Here is a 21,756-nt window from a genome sequence, read left to right as displayed (position 1 = left end):
ATCATACCCACCCCAAGCAGCAAGCTATCTTACCTGAGTTTTTAATTCCCATGCAAAATGAAATCTGCGTTTAGGTCAATTGCTATGACCCTCATTATTTTTTAAAACAAAGTGTATTTTTTGCTTAATGATGTCTATGATTATATTTAGTATTGAAATTAAGTGCATATCCTATTTTTATGCCCATTCTCCTCCCAAAAATGACCCATAGGTTTTTTTGTGCATAAGCTTATTACGAACTATAATTACATTTTATAGCTGGAGTAATTGCGTAGAATGACGTTTGACCATTGCTACCAATCAAAATGTAGGTTTGTTTAATCGGAATATGTGAACTTTTTACAATATCCAATTCGCAAAAAAAATTTTATGCCTTATGACAACTTTTTATGACACCAAAATGACTTAAAGTGCATTCAGAGGTATACTTTATATGGGATTTCCCTGGGTTCGAACCCATGACCTTTTTAAAGGGGACATTTCACAAGACTTTTTTAAGATGTCAAATAAATCTTTGATGTCCCCAGAGTATGTACGTGAAGGTGTAGCTCAAAATACCCCACAGATAATTTATTATAGCATGATAAAATTGCCACTTTGTAGGTGTGAGCAAAAATGTGTAGTTTTTTGGTGAGTCATTATAAATGCAAATGAGCTGATCTCTGCATTAAATAGCAGTGTTGTGGTTGGATAGTGCAGATTAAGGGGCGGTATTATCCCCTTCTGACATCACAAGAGGAGCCAAATTTCAATGACCTATTTTTTCACACACTGAAAAACGTAGTAAATTTAACTTAAAAAATATTATTTAATTATATTAAAAAAATGTAAAAAGTAAAAATAACACAAAAAATTAAGCAATTCTAAATTAACAAATTTTTGAGTAAATTCCACTTAACTTACCAAATTTGTAAGAAGGAAATTAACTTAATTTTTTTGTGTTGAACTTAATATTTTTGTATGGACTGCATTTGGAGAGTAAAATTTGAAATTAAACTCTTATTTTTTGTGTTTTTAACAAAAAATAAAGACTTTTTAGTGTTTAAGATTAAATTATCTTTGAGATTTAGAAGAGTTTCTGTTTTGAGTTTTGTGTTTACCATCATTCAGAAGAGCGGTGCTTGTCTATAGATAATAGGTGACACGATGAAAATAATGTAAGCAGTAACTGTGCTTATGCCAGTACTGAGACCTACTGAGTCTTTTCTTACTTACCCAACATAATGTGGCAGTTAAATGTGGAAAGTTAAGATAGAATAAGAAATTAGAAAACGATTGGATTAAACTTAATTTTAGTATGTATAAATTAAACCATTAAATTGATCTGGTTACACCTAATTAATTATAGTGTACTGAACATAAAAATTGAGTAAATTCTACTCAAAATAGTTTAGCTACTAAATTAATCTGAAATTACTTATAAAATACACTCAATTACACTCAATTGATAAATCATAAGTACACTCAACTTACAAAATATATCTGGAGTTAGATAAATTTATTGTGTGCATCTTCTTGCCATAAGAAAATTAAGAAAATTCAATATAACATTTTTATCAGTGCATGCTTACAGAGAATGGTTTACCAAAACTAAGTTACTGGGTTGATCTTTTTCACATTTTCTAGGTTGATAGAAGCACTGGTGACCCAGTTATAACACTTAAACATGAAAAAGATTTTAATGATATGTCCCCTTTAAACGGAATGTGTGAACTTTTAACACGGCCCCTTACTCACCAGTTGCCAATATCTAATTTGCCAAAAATAAATAAATAAATAAATAAATAATGCGTTATGACATCTTTAACGACACCAAAATGACTTAAAGGTCCCGTTCTTTCTGTGTTTTTGAAGCTTTAATAGTGTTTACATTGCGCAATTTAACATGTGTTCATGTTTCACTTGTAAATTGACAATTGATTTGTATAGCGCTGTTTTCACTGTCCTAAAAACGGGCTGATGTCTTCCTTGTTCTAAAAAGTCCCTCCTTCAGAAATACGTATCGAGTTCTGTGTAGTTTGTTTAGTGTGTTGTGATTTGATAGCAGCTTAGCTTGTCGTTAGCTTAGCTGGGGACTGACGTATTCCTGTGGGCGGAGGTTAGTCAAAAAACTGTTCTACTGACGTCATTAAAGCAGGAAGTACACTGTAAAAAATCCAATTAATGAAATGTTGGAAGGGCAAAAATATATAAGTTAAACCAATTTTCTTGTTTGGGCTTAGTTGAGTAGACATATTATTTTAAGTCTAGATAAATCTGTGTTTAAAACATTAAGTGAATGGTTATTTTCAAATTCAGTCAACATTCAGAATGGCTATGTTGACTGAACTAATTAAGACAAATCTGGTCAATATGTGGACTTATGACAGCTATGTTTCCTGACAACAAAATGCTCATAATATTACTGTTATTTGGTAACAAAATGTAATTTTAAGAGTTGTTCAGGCGTGAATGTATGTGCTTTAAGTTTAAATATGCGGTCGGTTAATATAGATAGCGTCTATTTAAAAATGTGCTCGGACACTTTCGGACGGAGATGAGCTCCAGAAGAGCTCCAGAAAATCACAGACACTTAAGCGCCCACACCCCGCCCAGCGCAGCCTCGCCTCGGCAAGCTGGCTCTAATATCTCTGTGGCGTTTAAACATGCGATTTAATTCATTTTAATTTCTTATACTTAATAATAAAAGGTTTACCGGTATGTTTTAAATCATATTTTAGGATTGCACTTAAATGATATCGCTGTTGAATGATATTTCATATCTTTCACATTCGTTATAATCGGACTGCGTACTGCCTGCGAATTTGAACTTCAGAGCTGAAGGTGCGAGTGGAGAAATAGTCCCAATATCATAACAATCTTAAAACTTCTAAATATGTGACCCGTCACGGAAACCAGGGACACAAGTCGGCAGCACAAGTTCCGAGAAAATGAGAAACAAAGTTTTTTTTTCAAAATTTGTGATTTTCGTTTTATTGGAGAATCTGTTAGTTGAGATCACGAAGAAGCCTCTCCATGTTTGAGATAGCAGTTTTTGTATATTTAAAAGCGTACATTTTGCGGTTAAAATAGGCTTGTTTTTCCAGAGATTCTAGCGTGCAGCGGGGGGGCGTCATTGTCTGTGTATATTTACATACTGTATAAGCTTGTGTTTTCGCCTCCGCCCCCAAAGGGAACAGCGTGACTACTAAATAAGGATAGTTCGCCCAAAAATGAAAATAATGTAATTAATGACTCACCCTTATGTCGTTCTAAACTCGGAAGACCTCCGTTCATCTTCGGAACACAGTTTAAGATGTTTTAACGTTAGATTTAGTCCGAGAGCTTTCTGTCCCCTTCATTGAAAATCTATGTATGGTTTCCATGTCCAGAAAGGTAATAAAAAGATCATCAAAGTAGTCCATGTGACATCAGTGGGTCAGTTTGAACGTGTTGCAGCATCGAAAATACAGTTTGGTCCAAAAATAGCAGAATTACGACTTTATTCAGCATTGTCTTCTCTTCCGGCTCGAGCGCGAAGTCACGTGACTGTAGTGACGCGGCTGCCCTGTTCCTCAGATATGTTTGCTAAGTTGTTGTTTTTTCAAGCGTATAGCGTGCGTCTCCCCAGACTGTAAAGCTCGGGCGCACAAAACGAAAGAAAAATAAAAGAAGCTGGGGCGGAACAAATAACAGTCAGCTGCATCGTACGTCAGCCGCGTCACTGACTTTATGCGGCGCCGCAGTCGGATGACGTCAAAGTACCGCGAGAGCTCCTCAAGAAATCTTTCGGAGTAGTTTAATTTCGAGTCGCTCTCGCGGTACTTTGTCGTCATCTCTTTGTCAGTTCCTGCAGCGCAGCACGAGTCCAAACACACAGAATTTACATAAAGATTGTTGAATTCATTATATAATTGGCTACATGTTTTGTCTATCAATATTTTCCATGAAGTCATTGGCTGATGGAGGAACGAGCGAGCGATTGGTAACATCTTTAAAGGACGTCACGTTTTCGACGGCGCTGTTTGGATGATCTGTTATACTACCTATAAAATAAAAACTTAACTTTGAAGGCGGGTTCACGTGTTTAACGGAGTGTAATCATATACCCTTACATGTTACGATGTAAATAGTCCTCAGATTGTATATTATGTTGTATTACTAGACATTCATGCGAAATCTGATGTCAACAATATAGACTATACATCTTTATTTCACGGATTATACGCATTTGTGGACAAAATGGTCATTGGATCATCTGAAACAGACTGGATTCGAGTTGTGATCAACACAAAGGTAAAAAGTCAATGTTTATTTTTGCATGTTGTCATTTGGACTTCTGTCATAAAATACTACATGATGCTAGAACATCAGTATCTCAAAACGGCTTTACAGAGGGTATGGCTTAGCTTAATGAGATGTAAATGAGCCCTATTGTCTCCCCCAGTTGGAAAGAAGAGTCTCTTTCGTCTCGATTTTCTCGGTTTGAGTATTTCTGAGTTCCTATATTCAAATGGCCACAACTTCTCCATATGTTATCAGATTTCCATGTGTTACACATCGTTGGAAAGCTTAGAAACTGCACTTTCAGAATCTGTGAATAACTCAAAATGGCCCAGATCCGACTTGTGTCCCTACTTTCCGTGACTGGTCACATATACCCGTGTGTGTACCCGTGTGCGTGCGTGTGTGCGCGCGCGCGTCCTCGCGCGTGTGCATGTATGTATGTATGTATGTATGGGCGTGCGTCTGTGTATTTTGAATTTAAAATGTTTTAACTCGGAAGGATCTGGATCACAGGTCATTTCATCTGAGATCAATCCGCACGCAACAGCTGGAATCACTTACTGTTTCACACAAGGAAGGACACACAAGTCAGCCGTTTCCTCAAGTTCACGTCAGGTAAGTGTTTGTAATTAAATGTTAATTTTAGAATATATTATTTGGCAAAGACGCAAATACTCGACGTTTTTGTAATTATATTTTTGTAAAGATATATTAGAAGTGTGTTATGTTATGTGACCGAAGTAAAGTGGAGCTATTTTAGTTAAGATAAAAAGCCTGGATATAGTGTTGGTTTACCGGAGTTTAGAACTCGGTCTTTATTATAATTGGGACATTTTTACAAACAAACCTTATATAATACAGTACTGGCGTGCATTTTGAGACAAAACAATAGCACTCATATGTTAAGAGATGTCAGTAAGTTATTTTAGTCAGTGAAAAGCCCTGTCCGAGAAAACCGCCCAATAGTGTTTAATTATGTGTGATGTCTGAGGGAAATTTGGCCTAACATTAACGTTATTTAGGGAATAAAGTCTTTCACCGTCAAGCTTTATTATATTAAACATGTATTTATGTATGTTTGTGTGTTTATATTCCTCAGAGGGATACATAGCGAGACAGTCTCCGCTTGGACTGGCTGAGGAAAGTCTCCTAAATGGCCCTGGAGATGTTCTGACTGACTTTGGAGGCTTTTTGGACTGTTTTATGCCCTCTATTTAAAGACTTAATTCTGTATGTTCAGTCTGTATGATAAGTGAATAAAAAGCTTTTGTTTTTATGTGACTGAAGTTAATTATTTTGTTTACAACACCAGCATAAATTATTTGATAAATAATTAAAAAATGTTATTAAAAAAAATCCCAAATAATAAATATTAATTGAAGTAACACATAAAAAATTGAGTGAATACTTAAATTTTAATTGACAGAGTCTTTGCTGTAAGTTTTTAAAGATTCAACTGATTAAAACATTTTAGTTGAATGAACTATAAAGCTAATTGAGCCAACATACTTTTTTATATTTGAGTCAAATTTGGGCCAACTAAAAAACATCAATCCAGGAAACACTTTGGAGACAGAAATTGAGTGAACGTAAAATTTCTGTGGAACTAGTTACTAAAAAATAATTCATTGAGCCAACAATTTATTTTTTACAGTGTAGAGGGCTGTAATCCAAACCGGACGTTCGCTTTAGGTTTTGAAAGGCGAATTCTGTTAAGGAAAATATCTCGCCTGGCAGTGAACTTTGAGCTTTATCATTTTACAGGTATTATTTATGCTATTATAGCAACATTACACACTTACTAGGATTTAAAATATTGGATCAGAAAGAACGTGACCTTTAAAGTGCATTCAGGGTATACGTTTTATTAGCGTGTGATTTTCCTGGGATCGAACCCATGACCTTTTAATGAATCCATGGTGCTGTTAATGTAATGCTCTTCCAAATAGTACACAGGATATGCACATACTGTAATTGCACAGGTTAAACACCACAATGCACAACAAAACACCACAAAAACCTTACATTGCATCACCTTAAGGGTAAAAAAAGTAAGCACCCCTATGGGTCGGATGTAATTTATATTTTCCTATTTTGTCAAGTGAACCACAATTATATTGTCTTGTTTATTAGGGGGAATATATGTGAAATAAAATTGAAGAGTGCAAGTCTAAAAAGTCACTCCTAAAAGCAGGTTCTGCACAGTGTTCTTGTTTTGATAACTGCTGACTGGTTTGGTTCATATTTGGGGGTGGCAGGAGAAAAGAAGTGACAGTTCTGCTCAGCTAGACTAAACCAGTTCTGATGTGAATAATAATACATATAAAAGAACACGCACTGACACTCAAGAGCACAGAGGTCTGTGACAGACAAACCTCTCACACTATATACACCCACCCAGTAATGTATACTGTGGTCAGTACAATAATGCATGCTTTGCGTGTTTTGCATAAAATCTGTACAGGCTGCAATTATTTATTATAAGGTTACAAGAACTCACAATGTTTTATTCAGTCAAGCCCTGGTACTTCGGTACAGTAATGCCTCGGACTAATGGATTCTTTTTATAAAAATCTTAGACCAGCAGGAAACATTTTCCTAATGGCAATTATGTTTTTCTTCCCATAAGTGGTCATATATAATGTTATGGGGGTTATAAAAAGTTACATGACATCACAAATGTATATATTTATAGAAAGCGAGTGCATCATCTTCAGTTTATCCAGGATGAGTACAGTAATTAAATAGTACTATACATGAGATGGGCTGGCATTCCAGTCTATGCCTAGAACAGTGGTTCTCAAACTGGGGTCCGGGGCCCCCAGGGGGGCCGCGAGATGGTGCCGGGGGGCCCCAGTTTTATGTCATTTTATAAAATAAATTAATTTGTCATGAATTCTGTGTAATTAAATCTAAAAAAATAAGGCTACTAACCAACAGCACTACTTTGTATAACTTCATATGTTTTGTTTAATTAAAATGTTAAATTTTAGAACAGTTTTTTGTCATCCATTTTCTTTGGGGGGGCCGCAAAGGAATGCACCGTACACAAGGGGGGCGCACGCTGAAAAAGTTTGAGAACCACTGCCCTAGAAATACAATTTCTAATGTGAAACCCAGGCTCATTGTGAGATTAAGAGCGTCAAAGTTTAATTTCACATTGATTTCAATCTTTGACATGGTCTTGAGCAGTCAATATTAAAAAATATCAAGGTTATATTTTCACAGATTGTTCTTAACAAAAGAGTAAATCACAAAAAATGAGTTTAGCTGAGTTTTCACAGTCTGGGTCACGTATAACACAAGCAGTGGAATAATCCAGATGAGACATTGGCTGATGAATGAAATGCTATTACATGTTTAAATGCCATTACATCACCGCCTCTTCTGAGAAGACAGAAGCAGCTGAAACCCTGAGACGGGTGCAGTCTTTATCTGAAAGCTTTGCTTCCTTGGAGAATTAGAAATATGCTATTGAAGATGTTTCCTCAACAAAGGCCCTGGCTTACATGAGAAAAGCACCGAGTGCATTTTTTTGCATGAGAGGTTAATTAGAAATTATGCCAAGTTTATTGTCTGAGGTAATTAAAATTTGGGACACAAAGACGGCGTAAAATGTAACGGCACAATTGATCGAGTTGGCCGGGTTGCTTTTTGACTCTCATCTGATGACTTGTATCCATCCAAGCTGAACTTAATATTCAGCTCGGTTGCTATGAAAACTCAAATCTCTTGTTGGCTTTTTTATCTGCAGTGTAGATAACACGGCTATAGGAGTGACTGTAGATTGCGGATGGGAATACATTTTTCTTTGCTTTCTTCATAAGATCAGGGTTTGGCTGTTTGGCATAGTTACCCCATGCTTGCAGATGCAGTAATTACACCATCTGCGCTGGAATCACATTTATCTCAATTGAAGGCCATTTAAAAAGTAGCTACGTATTTGTAGCTGTAGGTTTGAAATTGTCTTTTATTTTTTCTTGTCTACAGCCTATGATGTCAGAATTAAGGATTGTGCAAGTGAAGGGCTTGTGATTGGGTGATCAGCATCATTCAAACGACATAATGTTCATGTGGCTGATTTATATTTACATTAGTACATTTGGCAAATGCTTTTATCCAAAGCGACTTGCAGTGTATTTAGTTCATACATTACTTTTTATCAGTATGTGATCAAACCCACGACCTTTGCAGTGCTAACACAATGCTCTCCCAATGAGCTATAAGGACATGTGACTCAGCTCACCAAATTAACTGCACAGTTGATTGACTTTCATTCTTAAAGGGACACTCCATTTTTTTTTCTAGCTCCCCTAGAGTTAAACATTTGATTTTGACTGTTTTGTAATCCATTCAGCTGATCTCTGGGTCTGGCGCTACCACTTTTAGCATAGCTTAGCATAATCCATTGAATCTGATTAGACCATTAGCATCGTGCTAAAAAAATAACATAATAAGAGTTTCGATATTTTTCCTATTTAAAACTTTTAAGACTCTTCCGTAGTTACACCGTGTACTAAGACCGACGGAAAATTATAAGTTGCGAATATCTAGGCCGATATGGCTAAGGCGTATTGATATTATGCACTGCCCGAAAATAGTCCCCTTGGTTACTTTCAATAGCAGGGGACTATTTTCAGGGGCTGCGTAATATCACTACGCCTGCTGCAGCCAGGTCCAGCTCTAGCCTTTGGTTGCCCTAGGCGAGATTTAAGTTTTAATTATTACCATTTGGCAGTAGCGTAGAAACACCACCGAATGTAGCGAAGTAAAATTACTTTAGATCAACGCGCCAGCAGCTGAGCACTTACCAAATGTAACAGATACTTGTATGACTTTAGCATACAGCAGTTTGTGAATCCGAAATCTTCCCAACATCCCAAATGCTGAGTCTAATTTTGGCACCTCAGGAGCACTCTCCATCTGTTGAACTCGTACAATGTCAATACACAGCTTTTTTTAACAGTGCAAAGGACGAACCCGGGAAGGGCGACGTCGATGCATGTTAGCGCTCTCTGCGACAGACAGTCGCAATTGTTAAATGTGCTTACTTCAGAAACTCCTCACTAATAGCTGCTCTATTTGCATTTATCATATCAGCATCTGTGCATTTTAATGCCTTGCTAACTCTCAGCACGATCAAGTTTTAAAGATTACGCTCACCTCATTTATGCTAAATACATGCCCGGTACACTCTATGAATATAACCGAGACAAATGCCTCTATCTGTAGATTTATGTCAACTTATGTTATTCTGGCTCCCCGTGGAACCGCGCAATAATTTCCCAAAGTAGGCGCTGCGGGGCCTGGCATGGCAGAGATTAAGGCTGTGTGTGCAGGATTAACACATTGAGTAAAAGCACATAAAGGTGGCCACACAGCAGCAAGGCTGGAAGGCAGATAGCGTAGAGCTACAGTGACATAGCAGATAAATTCTTGATCCAGGATGATCCCTTAAAAGAATACCCAGCCAGGGGTGCAGACAAAAGGTTCGGCGAGCTGGGAATAGGGAGGCACAGGCTGCGGGGTTGATGATGTGGAGACTATTTAGGAGTGTATCACATGACGATGGGAGTGCATCTGGAATCACAGTGTGGAGATTCGACAGACACAGGGTGTCTAATCTTACCGGTGCACACTATGAAAGTCATTACTTACTGCTGGACAAAGTGATGGTGTGACTAATGTGACCTTGCAGCCAAATCTTGGACTTATAATAATAAATATCAAGCATGCTTTGGGTTATGTAGGTGAAAGTGTATAGAAACGTACTTTTGTTGATTTTTGTCATTTTATTAATAGTAAAAGTGCAGTAAACAAGCAGATGATATCAAAGCAGAAATGTGAAATGTGTTCATGAGCACAAACACTTTATTAAATTAATAAAGAACATCATCCCAAACCAAATTTTCAAACACAACAAATTAGACAATACTTGGTGGCCATATTTTAAAGAGCACCTATTGTCCGATTCACGTTTTTACATTTCCTTTGGTGTGTAGGTTTGTATTAGTACATGTTAACGATAGGCAAAACGTACAAACCCAAAAGTAAACAATTACGCGAGTTATTGTCTGCAACGTAAATTTCTTTTCTTGGACTACAACAAACACGGATTGTAGGCAAGACAAGACCGACATTATCATAATTCCTCCCGCTTGCATTATGAGCTATTATACCACGGGTTTGTTGAATGCTGTATTCTGATTGGCTGAGAAATGTTCCATGGGTATGCATTAATTTCTGATAACCGCACACCTAACTTATCAAATGTCTTAAAAATAGGCACCAGAGCAATGTTTGTGGTAACCGTGGTATAAGAGGAATAATTCACTCGGTCCTTTGAATTATTTGAAAATAATGCACACCCGCGGTTGCACCTTAGGTGTGCATTATTTTCGTATAATTTAATGGCCCGTCGTCAATTATTCCTTACATATTTCAAAAATGGTAAGGAGTGTCACGTTTCCAGCTAACGTCAGTTCTACCATAAAGACTCAGAAGGCAAGTGAACGTTTGAATGACATTTATTCCATGTTAAATTAAAAGACAGAAATTCGAATCAGTCTCAAAATAAAAGAGATGCTTGAGTCTCATAAGATTTTGGCATATGCCCCGCCTTTCGTCCGGGTCTAGCTGTAGTCCGGCAGATCCTGCCTGATGTTGAAGGCAGGGGCGGAGCCTACCCCCGGTCAAAAGAACAGGGAACAACCTGGTGGTGGTGGGGAGGATGGAGGTGAACTTCAGCTACGACACCTACGGGCAGCAGGAGAGAGTGTTAGTTCAGCGTTTAAATAGTCGGCTTTGAGCTGTGATTGGTAAGCCGATTTTATGAATGAATGACGTGGTATTAGAGTCTTCCTGGTAGAACTTACGCTGACGCTTTCATTTCTACCATAAAGACTCAGAAGGCAAGTGAACGTTTGAATGACATTTATTCCATGTTAAATTAAAAGACAGAAATTCGAATCAGTCTCAAAATAAAAGAGATGCTTGAGTCTCATAAGATTTTGGCATATGCCCCGCCTTTCGTCCGGGTCTAGCTGTAGTCCGGCAGATCCTGCCTGATGTTGAAGGCAGGGGCGGAGCCTACCCCCAAAAGTGAAATAGATCAACTGGCTTGATTGCTAGGATATCAAAGAGATGTCAATCCTGAAACAAAAGAAAGTGTTAAGAAGGAATCAGACTTCTTAAGCTTCAACAGCTATTTATTGTAACCCCCCAAAAATAAAGCCACGATAGGCATAGGCATTCACTTTAATATCTGATTCACACAAAAGGAATAGGATAAGAATTACAATATGCTTCGTTGTAAAGTGCCACGGTAGGCTTTACATGGATAGGTAGCCCCAATAGGTGATATGTAAAGCCACGATAGGCCACAACGATCGATAGCCACGATAGGCAATGTGTAAAGCCACGATAGGCCAAAACGATCGATAGCCCAGGTAGGCGATGTGTAAAGCCACGTGGATTTATAGCCCCAAAAGGCGATATGTAAAGCCACAATAGGCCACAGCAATCGATAGCCCTGATAGGCGATGTGTAAAGCCACTTCGATCAATAGCCCCGATAGGCGATGTATAAAGCCACGATTGGCCACTTGATCGACAGCCTCGATAGGCAATGTGTAAAGCCACGATAGGCCACGTTGATTGATAGCCTCGATAGGCAATGTGTAAAGCCACGATAGGCCACGTTGATTGATAGCCCCGATAGCCGATATGTAAAGCCACGATTGGCCACGATAGGCCACTTGATCGTCAGCCTCGATAGGCAATGTGTAAAGCCACGATAGGCCACGTTGATTGATAGCCTCGATAGGCAATGTGTAAAGCCACGATAGGCCACTTGATCGTCAGCCTCGATAGGCAATGTGTAAAGCCACGATAGGCCACGTTGATTGATAGCCCCGATAGGTGATGTGTAAAACCACGATAGGCGATATGTAAACCCACGTTGATCGATAGCCCCAATAGGCGATGTGTAAAGCCACGATTGGCCACGTCGATCGATAGCCTCGATAGGCGATATGTAAAGCCACGTCGATCGATAGCCCCGATAGGCGATACGTAAAGCCACGATAGGCCACTTGATCGACAGCCTCGATAGGCAATGTGTAAAGCCACAATAGGCCACGTCGATTGATAGCCCCGATAGGCGATGAGTAAAGCCACGTCGATCGATAGCCCCGTTAGGTGATGTGTAAAACCATGATAGGCGATATGTAAAGCCACGTCGATCGATAGCCCCGATAGGCAATGTGTAAAGCCACGATTGGCCACGTCGATCGATAGCCCCGTTAGGTGATGTGTAAAACCATGATAGGCGATATGTAAAGCCACGTCGATCGATAGCCCCGTTAGGTGATGTGTAAAACCACGATAGGCGATATGTAAAGCCACGTCGATCGATAGCCCCGATAGGCAATGTGTAAAGCCACGATTGGCCACGTTGATCGATAGCCTCGATAGGCGATATGTGAAGCCACGTCGATCGATAGCCCTGATAGGCGATACGTAAAGCCACGATAGGCCACTTGATCGACAGCCTCGATAGGCAATGTGTAAAGCCACGTCGATCGATAGCCTTGATAGGCGATATGTAAAGCCACGTCGATCGATAGCCCCGATAGGCGATACGTAAAGCCACGATAGGCCACTTGATCGACAGCCTCGATAGGCAATGTGTAAAGCCACGATAGGCCACGTCGATTGATAGCCCCGATAGGCGATGTGTAAAGCCACGTCGATCGATAGCCCCGATAGGTGATGTGTAAAACCACGATAAGCGATATGTAAAGCCACGTCAATCGATAGCCCCAATAGGCGATGTGTAAAGCCACATCGATCGATAGCCCCGATAGGCGAGAAGGCCGTGGAGAACACTTACAGGGCAACGTTTTGCAATTTAGTGCGAAGACCGCAAAGGGCAAGATACGGGGCAATGATATGCTGTATGCAACAAAGACGGTTACGGGGCAACGACTTCCCATGTAGCGTGAAGACCGCGAAGGCAATGATGCGGGGCAACGATATGCTGAATCATAATAAAGGCTGCGGAGGATAGATGCGGGGCACCATATGCAATGTAATAAGTCGGTTGTGGTATCCATGACACAATGTAACCATATGCTGATTAGCGAGAAGGCCATGATACACATCAACAATTTGCAGTATAGCAGTATGACTGCGAATGCTGGATACAGGCAATGATATGCCACGCAGCAGGAGGTCACGAGAGCTATGCAATGGGGCAACAATATACCCTAAAGTGAAAAAGGCTGCGTATGCTATGTCGGAGGCTGTGATGGAAAGCGACAATATTCCTATAAAGCGCGCTATGCCACAGATAAGTTTAGCGAGAAATGAGACATGGTTGAGTAACCTACACCACCACCAGTATCTGCTGGATCGTACTTTGATCATTATGCAGCTTAGAGCTATAGAAACTGATGAAACGTTGCATTTCAAGTGTATTACTTTTCAAAGTATTTATGTAGTAAAAGATGGGATTTTGGCTATGGCTTTAAATTTCAAGTGTATTGATGGCAGAGAAAAAAAAAATTACCTAGGAAAACAGAATCATAACATTAACATGAAATTGATAAAACAAAAATTAAGGTTATTGAATTTTAAGATTAATAATTATAGACTAGAAAGATTAGAAAATGTGGAAGTAAATTAATCTAAACTGTATGAACTAAATGTGAACGAACAATACGCAATTGAATGCTTAGTGTCTTGACTGGAGTGTTATTAAAATCCTGAAACTACTAGAAGGTGTGGGATCAGGTTATGTCAATAGACCATGATCAATGATAGCCGACACCATCAATTGCCCTTCTCACGCAGAGATTATGAATACTACACAGAAAATGCTTCCAGGATTTGTCCGGAATCATTAGACTTTTGGGTCATTTATTCTGCCGATTATTTTTCGGAGTCATGCTTACTGCGAAAACCCGTAAAGACATGTGATACATGTAAAGTCCTGCACATGCTTGACTTTTAAGCGCCTTGAAGTTCACCAGTTATTCGTAACTCGTATTTTAAATGAGATCATGAGGAGCGCGTGATGCGCTGCTCTGTCATGCAGGTGAATGATCTCAGCTTTAGCAGCACGTATAGTGAGCACGCATCGTTTCACACAGAGAACTTTAAACGTGCATCTTTCGGCAATTTTACTAGGTTCTCTTTACGGGAGCGATCCCAGAACATTACGGGATGTGATTGTGTTGACACGGTAGCCTCAAACAATTTTAGAGAACATATTTTAGACCATACTGCGAGTCAGACTTCACCTAAAGTCTCTTAAAATGTTCAGCATAATTAAGTTTAACTTTAATGGATAAACAAGTCAATCGCATGTTGTCACATACCATTCTTACATAACCTGCAGTTGCAACACCAATATGCATAGCATGATTTGCCTCATAAGAAACTTTTCAATAAACGAGTAATGCTTTGACTTCGTTGCACCTGAACTTGTAATGCATGTAGCATGGACTTCGCACTAGGGTGGTTAAAATGCACGCTGGGTTTAAAATCAATGAGAGAGAGTTCGATTCCCCGTTACAAGGTAATTTTCAGACCGCTAAGGTATCAGTGATGTGCAACAAAGTTTTAAGAGGTTTGCAGACGAAAAATCCGTTGAAGATTGAGAAAGTTATGATATTTTTATTATTAGAAATCAGAGGAAAGTTATATGGATGTTTATGGAATGTGTGTGACCGAAATGCTGCTTATTTACATGTTTTTGCTTATAACTTCTCATTTTATCAGATATGTTCATGAAATTTTAACAGAAGGTAGAACTTGTTAGTACTTTCAAATTAAATTATAAACATTTGCCGTTTTAGTCAGAATGGGCATCGGACCCATGTTAACCATTATTTTTAGAATGATGCCTGCGGTGGACGTTCTGACATGACGTTCACTGTAGTCTAAAACAAGAAACGTAATATGCAAATTTTCGCGATTTATTTAAATACAATCTCCTCCATACCATTACCATGTTTCAGCACCAAGATAAAAGATATATATTGTGGTCCATTTACGTTTCATTATTGTCCAGAGTTTAGTGGAAGCACATCGACCGGTTGAAAGTGACACTCAGTTTTAAACAGTTGCTAACTAAAAACACCTCCGAATTGAATACTCAAAATATCAAACGCTTCCGGTGTTCGGACTTGACGTATTTATTGTCGTATTTAGTGAAAACATACTACAACCTTGCGACGATGACTGAATATTGCATGAGACGCAATGTAAAAGTACCGCGCGGGCGGACGCAGATTTTATTCGATGCGCATACCCGCGATGTCAGCATTGCTATATTAAATAGAAGAAATAAATTGTCTCATTCCCAGTACTATCGTGTCGGCAATCTCACGGGCTGCGATATAATGATAAAAAAAATAATAATTTAATGATATAACTTACCTCACACCAAATTAAAATGACAGTACATTTAATGCCACAATTCTTATGAAATGCAATCAATTGATTTCAACTGTGTGACAGCGTTTCCGACGGTCGTCGGACGAAACATTGATAATTGTACATTTGACCGACATAACCAGACAATCACTCGCAATTTGCGCAAGAAATGCAAGTTGAGCGTTACGACTGCGTGCTTATTCCCGTGTTAGTATGCCAATGTGGCCCATCGTCAGTATTGAGCAGGCTGCATAGTGATGTTAACAGTGACATTAACAATGACATTAACAACTAAAATAAGACATCCCGTATATTTTGGTCAAAGACTGCAATAACTGACAAATATAGTAGGTAACATTTAATATGTCCCGTAAATTGGTAGGAACAGGTAGGCACATATCGGGAAGGTTGTATAGGATAGACATATTCAGGAAAATTATGTAAAGCAGTGACCTTACCTTGTTTCTTAGGCAGACACATATGATTTTACACCATTTTGTCGTTTACGCATTTTTCACCATTTGTTTACAACAAACACGCACAGATAATTAAGACAGTTGCGTTCGGGTCTTTTTGACGTTAACTTACTCACGCGTTAATGCCGTGCTGTTGAGACGCGATCGCCTTTCAGGAGGAATAATGCCGTAAAAAAAAATATATCTTTGCTTTACAGAGCCTTCGTGTGGTGACTCGTTTAGATGAGAAGACACCAAGATATTTTAGTTAGGAAGACATCACCCTTCGGTGTTTACCATGAACCGTAACTCCTCAGGCAATCAATATGATCAGTGACACCTGTTGCGGCCGAACTTCTCAGGCAATCATCAGTGACACCTTTGCAAGCGTCCAGTGAGTTGCTATGGTCGATTACAGTTAACGCTTAACAGGACTGCATTGCATTTTAATCTGTTCATTGAAATGAAACGGCCTCATTCCTTGCGTTTTTGTGCCAAGTTTGCGAGCTTCCCTAAATAAGGGTCTTTGGCAAAGATGAGTTGCGTTCGAAGGGACTGGTCAAACACGCCTACCGTAACCTTGTGTTGCAGTCTGTGAGAACGAGCGGCAAATGAGACGAGTAGCATATGGTGGATGAGAGATCCTGGGAAAAGGTTAAATTGGCACGAAAACATTGCGGGCCGAGTAAACATACCGAATTCACAAATAAGCAGAGGAAGGGCGAGCGTTTTGACATCCGATTCTGCGTGGTACGAGTAACAATCGCTTTGAAAACGTTTGGTTTGCACTAAGCATCGAGCAAACGAACTTCAGCTACGACACCTACGGGCAGCAGGAGAGAGTGTTAGTTCAGCGTTTAAATAGTCGGCATTGAGCTGTGATTGGTAAGCCGATTTTATGAATGAATGACGTGGTATTAGAGTCTTCCTGGTAGAACTTACGCTGACGCTTTCATAGGTATTCAGGCCATTCACAACGTACAGATTAGCTGGCCAATCAGGGACACAGAGCTTTTCTAATCCGTGCGTTTCAGGAAGAGAGTGTAAAAAATTTATGGTATATGAAAAATAATGTTTTTTTAACCATAAACCATGCGAACACATTGCATTATACCAAATACACAAAATAACGCTGTTTTTATTTTATGAAATAGGTGCTCTTAAATGCCCATCAGTTTTATAATGGCATTGGATAGTGCCCCATTTTTTAAGCTCCAAAAAGCACATCTTGAACGCCATGAACGCGTTCTCTGTTACCGGCCCCCCAATTGCTTCTCCATGTTTTCTTGTAAATTAGCATGTTTTTATCAAACGCTTATGTTTAGGTGCGATTATTTCATTTTAATGCCAAAGAAAAGGTTGTTAGTCAGTAATTGAAATGCCTTATTTTCACAAATGTCACTTTGTTTATTTCATTAGTATAAAACAAATTTGATTGCTTTTCGCGGCAAAACCCTCTATGTGCACGCAAAAACATCCACTTCTAGAAAAATCCACTTCTTTGAACAAGCCATAGTAAAAATGATCAAAGTCAGGGTTAAAGGTTAAAGTGAAAAAACTGAACCACACAATAGAGGGCACTGTGATGCTTGTGGTGCCACATTCAGGTTGTATTCAGGTCCAAGTACTCACAAGAAAAGCCATCGGAAGACATTTACTGTATAGATTAGTTTATAATGCACTTTTTGGAGCTTTAAAAACTGGGCACTGTCCAATGCCATTATAAGCGGAAAAGAGCCAGGATATTTAAGGAATATCGCTCGAGTAGGAGTGTGATATAGCTCTATATCATCACGGCTGTGATTAGGCCAGAGGCACGAGGCAGTAGGCCGAGTGCTGGAGGCAATCACAGCCGTGATGATATAGAGCTATATCACACGACTCCGAGAGCGAAATTGCTTTTATACAACAGTTCGACGGCACACGTTGGAAAAACGAAAACTAGAAAACAACAACAGAGTAATTTTAAAAGCCTCTTTGTTTGAGAACTACTTCTTCCGCCACGGATTTGAGGGCGGCCAGATGAAAGGTAACACTTTCGGCTGCTTTGAATCTCATATTAACTCAATGGACGGAATCGCCGTTTTTAAATATTACAATTTCGTGGTCACAAAGTGTAGTTTTAAGATTAGTTCAGTCGAGAATATATATGTATTATATTTAAATCTACAGTCGATTAGTAAAGATAGCGCCTGTTTGAACCTTTGCTTAGTGAGATTCGGTACGTATGAGAACCAAAGCATGAGCGGACGTCAGTGTTCACTCGCCCCGCTGACCACCGCCCTCTCTGGGCTACATCTCTGACAGGGATTCCCTGGCTCTCATGTTGGCCTGATGATCAAAAATTAGATCAAATCAGCACTATTTGGTGTCATGATTAAACTTGTTTTTTAATTCATATTTAGTGTCTTTTGTGTTGTTATTGTTTTGGCGCGAGGTAAAAGTTAATAAAACTATACTTATATAATGTTACTATTGGTTTACCATTTCATCTTAACGCGATACGAGCACTCGATTATTATTAGGCTTCGTTCTTGTCAGTACTATATAAAACTGTTTTTTATATGTGTCAGAGAGATGGTTTTGCATGCTGCTTATAAATATATCAGTGGCGATATCTCATAACATGTTTTAATAGTCACGTCGCGAATAAATAAATGATCAATGTTCACATTTAAAAGCTGCGGTGCTTACCTGCAGTTCCACGGTGTTTTCACATTCTGATAAGAAAAAATTAGTGTTTACATTCCTCTTTCCAAGTGTTAATCGTCCACACGATGTGACAAGACATTACTCCCATTAACTTTAACGTAACATCCAAAAGCGCTGATCTTTGACGGAATAATAACTTCCGATTGGGGATTCACAGACTGATTTATGAGCTAGTGAACTAATGAGACACACGGAGAGTGATTTAAAACAGCACAGTTGTGTGTGTCTGCAGTTTTTTCATTCAGAGATGAGCCTGTTTAGAGAACCTCCATTCACTAGGTGGCGGAATGATACGAAAGGTGAAGCGGTTACTGTGCCGTTATCAGTAGAATATTGCACGCCTCTTAGCCAATCAGATTTGAGAACCAGAAAGAACTGTTGTATAATATTTAATATAACTCAGACTGTGTGTGAAAGCCATTTACACCTAGCATGGCTTGGGGGGTAATTTTGTGTTGACTTTGATTTTGGCATAAACTATCCCTTTAACATAGAAAATGTATATTTTAATACAATTTTTGAACCAATCAGTAATAAAAATTTCTAACAGCATTTTGAATTTGGCTTCTTCAGCTCAAATAATGCTAAAGAATATGGTTAGTGCTGGCCCAGCAGGTGAACCAGCAGGGTATGCTGTTCTGGCCAGCCAGCTCTTTCTATTGGCTGTGCAAGGAAGTCTTGCTGGTTAAGCTATTTAAGAAGCCTTGTGGGGACGCCAACACACCAGCATCCTAAACACAACATATGCTGGTCTATTTAAGATTGGGACACGATGCAGGCCAGACTGAAACTCACCATGGCTCTACAGTACACTCTGCTCCCAAAACAACTCATGTCCTCTGGATGATCAAGTAAAAAACTAGCTGGACCGTGAAATAAAACAGTCCCCTTGGTTAGCCAGGGAGTCTTCATTTTTAGAGGATCACATCAGCCTGTGGATGGTCTAGTGTCATAGCTTTTATTGTTATAGCTGTATGACCTCTGCTGGGACCACTTAGCAGATTGGTTGCACATCTCTGTGGCCTACGGCTCAAGGCCTGGATTAGAAAACAGCTGATTTTCTAAACTCAGCCAAAGGGACGCAACACAAGGGAGCTATTTTGTGATCATTTGCCAGTCTGAATCAAGACAAAAGACTGCTGAGCGGTATTTCTTGAGAGAGAAATGTTTTTACATTGTTGAAACTATATAAAAGTTTATGGGTCTGGACATTTGAAGATGTCGTCTTAAAAAACAGTTGAGCTACAGAAACACTGTATGATAAAATACCAAATAATTCACATGTCATAACCAGACACGATGTGTCAAGTAGTTTGTCTCTCTAATGGTTATTTGTTGTCAAGTCAGTCAAAATATATGTACCAATGGGATCTTAGTGTGGGTGGAGATAACCAGTGCAAAGCCACAGAAATACAACAAAATGTCTTGACATTTGACACGATCGCGGCTGATTAGGATCAAGACTTATTTCTCAACCAGCGGTCGGGGTCCACTAGGGTCCTCAACAACATAATACACAAAAATAAGACAAAAAATCCCAACATTGTCAGTATATAAGATTTCTGTATATATCTTTTGTTTTAGGAGAAGAATTATACGAGACCTCTCCATATGAACCAATGCATCTCTCTGATGAGTTCCGACTTGCCTCCATTATTTCTGGTAAGTGAAGAAATCTTATGACCTACCTATGCTGGGTAGTGATTACAGAAAGCAGTTTGTACTATAAATGTTAGCAATGTCATTCATGTTCAGAAACCTTCACATACTTCACAAGTGTCATTAATTGATTTCTATAGACCTTCACGTAGCAGTATGACTTTGAATTAGCAGGTATGAAATGTTGGACAGCTCAAACTGTATTTACTCAACAAAGGAAGTATTACTTGCATCAGCAGCTATTTGTTGTCATTTTTCTCTGGATGCAAACTGTGAAATCATGAAAAAAAAGGGTTTAGAATTCATTCCTACACATTTGCCATCTTGTCTGTGGCTCCACTGAGCAAATAACAAATGTGAATTTCAAGGGCAGCTACTGTCTGTGGATGAGCAAAAGTTTAGTTTGTAAGAGACATTCAGTTATTCATTAAAATCCAAAGAAAAGGATGAATACTTTTCATTCATATCTGTAATCTGTCAACTAAAAGAGAAACTACATCTATCTATCTATCTATCTATCTGTCTGTCTGTCTGTCTGTCTGTCTATAATGTCTGTCTGTCTGTCTGCCTGTATATAATATCTCTTTCTTTCTGTCTGTCTGCCTATATATAATGTCTGTCTGTCCTTCTGTCTGTCTGTCTGCCTGTCTGTTTATATATAATGTCTGTCTGCCTGTATGTCTGTCTAAATATAATGTCTATATGTCTGTCTGTCTGTCTATCTGTCTACAGGTATCTATAGTGTCTTTCTGTCCCTCCCTCCCTTCATAGTATCTGTCTGCCAGTCTGTCTATCTATAGTATGTGTCCACCTGACTATTTAACTATCTGTAGTGTCTTTCTGTCTATCTTCCTATTTATAGTGTATGTCTGTATGTCTGTCTGTCTGCCTGTCTGGTAATAGCCATTGGCATGTAAAATTGTAGGAAATAACTAAAAGTGTGTCAATTCTCATTTTTGTGGGGACCAATTGTCCCCACAAAGATATACCAGTATTTGTGTGACTTTGTGGGGACATTTTGAGGTCCCCATGAGGAAATAAACTTATAAATAAAACAAAATGACGTTTCTTGAAAATCAAAGGTAGCAGACAGTTTTCTGTGATGGTTGGGGATAGGGTTTAGGTTAGGGGAAGGGAATATAATATACAGTTTGTGCAGTATAAAATGCATTACGTCTAGGAATGTCCTCACAAAACGTGTAAACCAGAAAACTTAAAAAAGA

The 21,756-nt window shown here is 38.9% G+C and overlaps 1 protein-coding gene and 2 long non-coding RNA genes across 3 annotated transcripts in view; 2 read left to right on the top strand and 1 right to left on the bottom strand.

Moving 5' to 3' along the window:
• Positions 1-21,756, top strand: part of gfra2b (GDNF family receptor alpha 2b) — a 70,903-nt gene that overhangs the window by 10,929 nt on the left and 38,218 nt on the right. Inside the window, exon 2 of the mRNA XM_055208747.2 lies at positions 20,459-20,536. Coding sequence (XP_055064722.2) covers positions 20,459-20,536 — 78 coding nt within the window. The remainder of the gene's footprint in view (positions 1-20,458; positions 20,537-21,756) is intronic.
• On the top strand, positions 4,639-5,547 carry LOC141369045 (uncharacterized). Its single transcript, XR_012372551.1, has 2 exons — positions 4,639-4,881; positions 5,366-5,547. It is a non-coding gene; the product is annotated as an uncharacterized lncRNA (long non-coding RNA).
• Positions 10,778-11,972, bottom strand: LOC141369046 (uncharacterized). The gene is made up of 2 exons (XR_012372552.1): positions 11,142-11,972; positions 10,778-11,022 (listed from the first exon to the last, which is right to left on the bottom strand). It is a non-coding gene; the product is annotated as an uncharacterized lncRNA (long non-coding RNA).

The sequence above is a fragment of the Misgurnus anguillicaudatus genome, chromosome 12, assembly GCF_027580225.2.
Source record: "Misgurnus anguillicaudatus chromosome 12, ASM2758022v2, whole genome shotgun sequence".
Taxonomy (NCBI): Eukaryota; Metazoa; Chordata; class Actinopteri; order Cypriniformes; family Cobitidae; genus Misgurnus; species Misgurnus anguillicaudatus.
The sequence above is the reverse complement of the archived record's forward strand: the minus strand, read 5'-3'. Positions and strand labels throughout refer to the sequence as shown.